Source organism: Anthonomus grandis, chromosome 20, assembly GCF_022605725.1.
Source record: "Anthonomus grandis grandis chromosome 20, icAntGran1.3, whole genome shotgun sequence".
Classification (NCBI taxonomy): Eukaryota; Metazoa; Arthropoda; class Insecta; order Coleoptera; family Curculionidae; genus Anthonomus; species Anthonomus grandis.
The window spans coordinates 3,108,757-3,116,965 of record NC_065565.1 but is presented as its reverse complement, the minus strand read 5'-3'; the positions used below and the strand labels follow the sequence as shown (position 1 = coordinate 3,116,965).

The 8,209-nt window shown below is 33.9% G+C and overlaps 1 protein-coding gene across 1 annotated transcript; it reads left to right on the top strand.

Moving 5' to 3' along the window:
* The first annotated feature begins 1,491 nt into the window (after positions 1-1,491).
* On the top strand, positions 1,492-3,694 carry LOC126747962 (tubulin polyglutamylase ttll6-like). Its single transcript, XM_050456939.1, has one exon. It carries the CDS (start codon positions 1,578-1,580, stop codon positions 3,618-3,620), a length of 2,043 nt encoding a protein of 680 aa, XP_050312896.1. The 5' UTR covers positions 1,492-1,577; the 3' UTR covers positions 3,621-3,694.
* The last annotated feature ends 4,515 nt before the right edge of the window (positions 3,695-8,209 follow it).

Below are 8,209 nucleotides of genomic sequence, written 5' to 3'. Positions count from 1 at the left end.
TTTTTTTTTTTTTTTTTTTTTTTTTTTTTTTTTAAGCATCTAGTATATAAAATTAAAAAAAAAAGTATCTTACTTCGTTAGATGTTAACTCTGCATATTGGCAAATCGAGGTTGATGAGCATTCACGTGATAAAACTAGTTTTTCTGTCCCTGGTCGGGGACTTTATCGATTTAAGAGAATGCCATTTGGGTTGAAGGCAATTGTAATTATGGTGGGTGTCTCAGTTTTGAAAGAAAAATTTAGAATAAAGTCATTTTTAAATATTTTAACCAAATGAATAAAAGTTAGGATTCTCCAGATCCCGTCTAAAGCGTAATTAATCCTGCAACACTATCATTAAGGTAAGTACATAAGCTTTTGAAATGTGTTAACATACCATAGACTTGATTAATGTCATTTTTGTAAACTTAAGCAGTTGTGCATTTTTGTTTTTTGAAGGTGGTAGACAATGGTACAGTGAAAATATCTTGTCGGACTTGCATTGTCTTTATTTATTTAATGTAACACGACGTTTCGGTTGGTAAGTATCTCCAACCGTTATCAAGTGTAAACTGACAGCATCATCATCATCTGGGCACTGATTTCATCCGGGCTAGCAGCGGTGGCTCTTGCCGGTCTTTTGAAGAGATCCTTGTCGAGATTTGGCGCCATCTTTTTATCATTCTGGGTCGCATCTAGGTGCTTGGACTTTTGACTTGCTCGGAAGATAGGAATTGACTGGTCGGGATAGGTTTGGTTGCTTATATTTATAAGGTCTGGGTACGATGTTATTGGACACGAGCCTGTGAGCAGACCACGCAATATTTTGGGTTTTGCAATATTCGTGACCTAACTTGGAAAAAATTTGGGATAAAGGACTTCGCCTATGGAGTCTAGACTACACGAACATAAAAATTTGTGTTTTTTCGAAAGTGGATATAGAATCATGGAATTTAACGGAGAGCTTCCGTATACAACTATTTAGGGCTGTACTGAATTGTTTTGGTCAAATTTTTGCCTTAACGAAAACAAATCCGGGTTAAAGATCTTAGCCTACGGACTCTAGACTGAACGGCTAGGAAAAATCAATGTTTTCTCTAAACTACTTAATACAAAATCATTAAATCCTATGCACAACTTTCTTCCACAACTGTCTAGGGCTGTGCCAACGAATTTTGCCAAATTGGTACCTTCGCTAGGTAAAAACCGGTATAAAGTTCTCCACCTATGAATAAGGCTAAACGAACGAGAAAATCAGTATTTTTCCTTCACAAGAAAGGATAAAGAGCAGCCAGGTATTGAATATGTGAGTACGGTAGCTTACAAAGGGAAGAGATTCATATAACCGTGATTTAGTAACTAGACTTAAATTGTAAAACGGTGCATATAGGTGTAAATCTAATAAAAGATATGCTAACTACTTTACTGTTTAATATTATTCATTACCTCATATTCGCACACACCACTTATTTTCAAGGTAACTAACATGCCAACTGTAACACGTTGACGCAACAAATTGACGTTGAGGAGGTTTAAATGCGTCACGATCAATGTCAATACAAATTATAAAATGTATAAATACTAAAGTTTTAACCTTATGGCTTGTGATTCCTCCACCAGCATTCCGATTAATGAAGGGAGTGACAGTTCAACTTGGAGTTCCGATACAGAAAACCAAAAGATTAATAATCCGAAAACCATAATAACTAAACTTCCCCCGACGGAGGAAAAGAAGATCGGTGATCAAAAGAATCCGAAAAAGAAGAAAAAGATCGTCTCCGTGTGCCTCACGCACTGCCGGTACGATGTCATTAGGAAGATCGCTCAAAAATTTGCATACAAAGAAGTGGCCGAAGGTGAAAATTGGAATTTATACTGGACCGATCTTTCCATAACAGTGGAACGATGCAAGGATATGAAGAGGTTTCAGAAAATCAATCATTTTCCAGGTATGCTGGAAATTTGTCGGAAAGACTTACTCGCCAGGAACTTAACTCGAATGCAAAGATTATATCCTAGGGATTATAATTTTTTTCCTAAGACATGGTGCTTTCCAGCAGACCTTGGTGATGCCATTACGTACTCAAGAATCCGCAGAAACAAGACCTTTATATTAAAACCAGATGCAGGCAGCCAGGGCAGAGGTATTATAATTACCAAATCTCTGAAGGACATTCGTCCTTGTGATAGAGGTATTTGTCAAGTGTATATCTCTCGACCTTTTCTTATTGACGGTTACAAATTCGACTTGCGAGTATATGCTCTTATCACGAGCTGTGACCCTTTAAGGGTTTATGTTTATAATGAAGGCCTAGTTCGGTTTGCCACTAGCCAATACAAGGAGCCCAATGGAGTTAACATAACCAACGTCTTCATGCATTTAACCAATTATGCAGTAAATAAACATAGTAGGACATACAACCAGGACATAGGAGGAAACGGGAGCAAAAGAAAGCTTACTTGGTTTAATAACTACTTGAAATCACTTAAATACGATATTAATGCAATATGGTATCGTATAGATGACGTGATTGTGAAAACCATTATTAGCGCATATCCTGTTTTAAAGCACAGCTATGCGGCATGCTTTCCAAATCACGACGTTATCCCGGCATGTTGTGAACTATTGGGGATCGACATCATTTTGGATCGGAAAATGAATCCTTTGATTTTGGAGGTTAATCACTCACCGAGTTTCCATACAGATACACCCCTGGACTGTGAAGTGAAGGAAGGATTGCTGTCCGATATGTTCGCTATGATGAGCTTGGAAAAGTGCGATAAAAGACGCATTATGCGAGAAGATAGGAAACGTATTCGAGAACGGTTGCTACATGGCAACAAAGAAAAGGACTATCAACCAATAGATATAAAAAATAGTTTTACAGAGTATTTTAAGAATGAGTATTCTAACAAAGGTAATTTCCGACTGGTTTATCCAGGACCAAATTGTGAGCAAGTGTACCGAAAGTACTTTGATCAAGGTCAAAACACACTGTACAGTGATACAGTGTCTAGCCGAGCGAGGGAGGCTGCGCAAAATGCTTTTAGAGGTGAAATGGTGTTGCGTCAAAAACTAGAAGCTTCCAAACGGGTGGCACCCCTAGTTAAGACCGAATCCAACCAAAATTCTACTTCAAGCCGATCAGTTTCGAAGCAGAGAAAAGTATCTGGGCCTCTTGCCTCTTTCAATCAAGGCACTCAGAACTTACGAAACTCGTTTCAACCACAGCAAATAGTCGAGTCGGAAGAAAAAGAAAGACTGAAAAAGTTGGCTCAAAGAGACTACTTACTACGCAGTCACGGCATTCTAGAGCACGTGTATTTCTCTCTAAAGAAGAATAAAGTACTGAGGCCAGAAGACGATCGGAAATACGCAATTTTTGAGAAAATGAGGAGTGCGGCCCAAGTTATTAATCATCAACCTCCAACCGGTCCAATAATATCTGATATGCTGGAAGGTATTCAGCCGTTCGAGTATAAAGGTGCAGGAGAAATGATCGAATTGAAAAAAGACTTAGTGAAAGAGTTTGCGCTTTTGAATAATTCTCATAAAGTGGATTCTATGTATACCGAGTTAGATAAATCTGGAACAGCAAACCTAAAGTTTTCGAAATATAATTCCATTTTAAAAATGTAATTTTGTATTTTTTTTTATCGTATTTGTTAGTAAATGTTAAAATGAATAAAGTATTGATATTATCTTGAAATATACATCCGAGTTTTTTTTTCATGTATTTTATTTATTCGCCTAATTTTATACATTTTTCTTATTTTATTAAGAATATATATATAACTTTAGTGCAACAAATCTTTTTTTTCCACAATAGACACATAGATAACATACTTTATTGTTCAAAAGCTACGACATAATATATAATTCTTATTAATAAAGTTTGAAAGTTGAAGGTATACAATAAAATGTTATAGAACTCACAAGGAGAGAAACATTAAACAATGACAGAAATATTTTAAGTGAAATCTGTATTGGTGTGAAGAATTTATAATGAGTTACTTATTTTATTCAGTCACTTATAGTAAAAATCAATTTAAAAAATACTATCTCACACGCTCAAAAATTGAAAAAATATGCATTTTATTCTTTAAAGATACCTTATGTTATGAAAACATCTTGTCGGACTTGCATTGTCTTAGTTATTTAATGTAACACGACGTTTCGGTTGGTAAGTATCTCCAACCGTTATCAAGTGTAAACTGACAGCAAACTACTATTCTAAAGGCTTTTTTTTTTTTTTTTTTTTTTTTTTTGGGTCGGTGGAGAAATTCTTTATGAACACTGGTTACGCGGCGCCGCCCCCAGTAGTGTGGGACTCAGTGTCGAGTTTGTCTCGTCCTATACCCACTAAAACTCCACCGCTGGGTGGTGCCTTGTGGCTCCCTACACTGCGGTCTGCTAAGAATCAGTCCTATTGTGTCCCATATGTTTAGTCCCACAGGTTCAATTCTGTAGCTTCAAGGAAGTCCAGGATTGTTCCCAGTGGTAGATTTCTTATACCCTCTGGTGCGGGTTTCTCTTCCCCCAGGAATGTTGCCCTGGTTTGATTAACCTTTTGAACCTTTTGAAAGAATGAACTACATTTTTATTGAAATAAAAATGGAGTACTTTCGTACAAAAATAAATATTCATAAGGTATATGCGCTTTTTTACTACATTTTACACTTCTATTTTACAATAAAAATAAAATTATTAGAGGTTCAAGGAAAGTGTTAAGAAAAAGATAAGAGGAATAATAGAAAGAAAATAAATAATAAAGAAAGGATAGAAAAGAAAAGTATTTATCGATCGAGTATAGATTTAAATATATATATTTTTTTTTTTTTTTTTTTTTTTTAATGAAACCTAAAATGTTAACCCTAATTTTACTTAAACAAACTTATTACCTAAATAAACTTATTACTTAATTAAAGTACACATGTACTTAAGTTGTTTAATTTAAATATAATGCTACATAATTCTTAACTATTTCGAAGCCTAAACAATACGTGTTAAGTTATTAAATTATGAACCTCTTTTTGCGAAGCTTTGCATTGACTTATGAGTACATAATATGTATTATAAAATATTAGGTTACAAGGTTAGTAAATTAAAACTAGTACATGTTTTCTTTTCGGTACAACTGCTATAATTGACATAATTAATTGTTTTTCTTTTTTTTTTCTACGATAAACACTGAAAATGGCTTTTTCACTATAATCACTTATAAAAATGCTGTAATCTATTTTTATGCACTTTCACTTTAGCGTCACTTTTACTATTACTTAATATACAATTTACACCTTCTACCTCCTCTACTACGAAAGGGCCTTTATACCAAGGGTCAAATTTCGTTCTATTTTCATTATTTAAAAGTACTGAGTCACCGGGTTTTAAATATATTTCTTTAGACTGTTTATCGTATTCTAATTTTCGCTGAACTTTTGCTTTTTGAATAAAATCATTGGCTCGTCTATTTGCAATTTGTAAGCGATATCTGACTTCTTGATAATATGCGTCGATATTATATACAGGGTCTATCAAAGTACCATTTAAAATATTAGAAAAATCAACCTTACGTGCAAAAACTAATTCAAATGGCGTATATTCGTGATATACACTGGGAGTTGTGTTATAACAAAAGCTGAAATAGTTTGTCCATTCATCCCAATCGTCTTGCATTTCGTTTATGTACATTCTAAGAAACTCATTTAAGACTCTATGATTTCTTTCGCAACCACCTATAGTTTGACTATGGTAAGCTGTCGAAATAGAATGTTTAATTTTTAGAAGTTCAGAAAGTGATGTAAGTACTTCGTTTTTATACTCAGTGCCCATATCGGTTCTGATTTCCTGCATTGGGCGATAATTAAGAATAAATTCATTAAACATTGCCCTAGCTATAGTTTTAGCTTCTTTATTCGGAATAGGGATAATTTTGACAAATTTAGTTAACTCGCACTGGATTGTTATTGCATACATATTGTTGTTAGGAGTTTTTCTGAATGGTCCAATCGTGTCGATACATGTGATGTCAAATGCTTTTTGTGGTGTAGGTGTTATTACCATTGGCTCTGAATGAGTTATTTTTCTCTTATTAATTTGACACTTTTGACATTTTTTAACGTATTTGTTGACATCGCGGGACATTCCTTTCCATCGGTAATTTGCTCTTAGCTTCTTAAGCAATTTTTTCTGTCCACAGTGACCTCCGGTAAGTGGATTATCATGATATTCCTGTACTAACGCTAACTTGTCATCATTATTTTTAATAATTTTGGGCTCTTCATACAGAAAAATAGTAAGATTTTTTAATTTACTTAAAGCAATATTTTTTAATTCGTTTATTGTGCACAATTTAAATATTTCATCTGTTATTTTTAGCTTTAGTTCCTTAATGTTGCAATCAGCAGCCATTTTTTCCAGCTTAGACAAAACTGTTCCTAAGAATGTTTTGTCATTACTGATTAACATTTTATCCTCGATCATAAAATCTTTATTCTTACCCATAAGTATCCATAGATATTTATGCTGAATTTTAAATTTTACATAAGCTAATTTTAAAACATTACTATTTTCTAAAGTCTCTAGGACTTTTGGTTTAACCGTAAACGGCATGCTAGCATTCTTGCTATTATCTTCTGTTAAGGTAGTATCCTTTTTTGCCATTGCCCGTGTTACTGCAAATACGTTGACTGTTTTGTTATTTATCGCCAAATCGCTTAGTTCGCTAATACAAATTCTCGATAATGCATCTGCTCCTACATTGTCCTTTCCTTTAATATATTCAATTTCAAAATTATATTCTTCTAAATCTAATCGCATCCTGGTAAGTTTTGAAGATGGGTCTTTCATAGAAAAGAGATACACTAAAGGCTTATGGTCAGATTTTACCAAAAATTTATTTCCGTACAAATATGGCCTAAAATACTGAATCGCCCAGTGGATGGCTACTAATTCTTGTTCTATAGTCGCTTTATTAGATTCTCCTTTAGTGAATGATTTTGAAGCGTAAGCTATTGGCAATTCTTGCCCATTAAAGTTTTGTGATAATATAGCGCCACAAGCATTTTTTGATGCGTCTGTTGTTAAAATAAATTGTTTATTAAAGTCTGGGTATTGTAAAATTTCGGGTTGCAACAACGAATTTTTAAGATAAATAAAAGCTTGTTTACATTTTTCACTCCATTCGAATTGCGTATTTTTTCTTGTTAACATATTAAGAGGTTTTGCAATTTCTGCGAAGTTTCGAATAAACCTGCGATAATAGTTACAAAATGCTATAAAGCGTTTTACTTCATCAGCATTTCTAGGCTCTGGGTATTTATTAATAATGTCGTATTTTGACTCGTCAGGCAAAATTCCATTACTAGTAATCCTGTGACCTAGGTAGGTAACTTCTTGCGAAAAAAAATTGCATTTTTCGGGATTTAATTTTAAATTGTATTTTCTGCACGTTTCAAATACACTACGTACATTTTGTAAATGATGATTTTTTGAACAACCAATTACAATTACGTCATCCATGTACAAGAAAGCCTTTTCAGGTGTTATTCCAGCAAATGCTATATTCATCATCCTCTGGAAACTGTTTGGGCTTATTCTGAGGCCAAATGGTAACCTTGTAAATCTGTAGCTACCTGTACTTGTACTAAAAGTTGTAAAATCTCTAGATTCTTCTGCAAGTGGTATTTGATGAAAGCCCGCCTTTAAATCTAGGGTTGAAAACCATTTAGCACGGCCTAGTTGGTCTAAAATATCGTCAATTCGAGGCAATGGAAATTTATCAGGGATAATTTTCTTATTTGCCTCTCTAAAATCCACTACTAGTCGCCATTTTTTATCATGACCCTTAGATTTCTTAGGTACCAAAAGGATTGGACTATTGTAAACGGCATTAGATTCCTCTATTATGTTTTCCTCTAACATTTTACTTACCTGTGCATTTATTTCTTTAGATTGGGAAAGCGGTGTTCGATAATTTTTTATATAGAAAGGTTGCTCATCAGCTAATTTAATTTTTTGTTTATAAAAATTGTTTGTTGTTAATTTATCACATTTTAACCCAAATATATCAGCAAATTCCATGCATAATTCGGTGGTTTCCTTTTTCGCGCATTCCGGGATGTTTTTATTTAATTCCTTTAATAGTTGATCTTTTCGGTTATTTTGATTACAATGCAATTGATAACACGAAAAGTTTTTTAGGGGTTCGGTTACAATTTTAGGATTAT

Excerpts from the sequence above, each read along its gene's own strand:
- LOC126747962 (XM_050456939.1), top strand. The coding sequence starts at position 1,578 with ATGGCTTGTGATTCCTCCACCAGCATTCCGATTAATGAAGGGAGTGAC.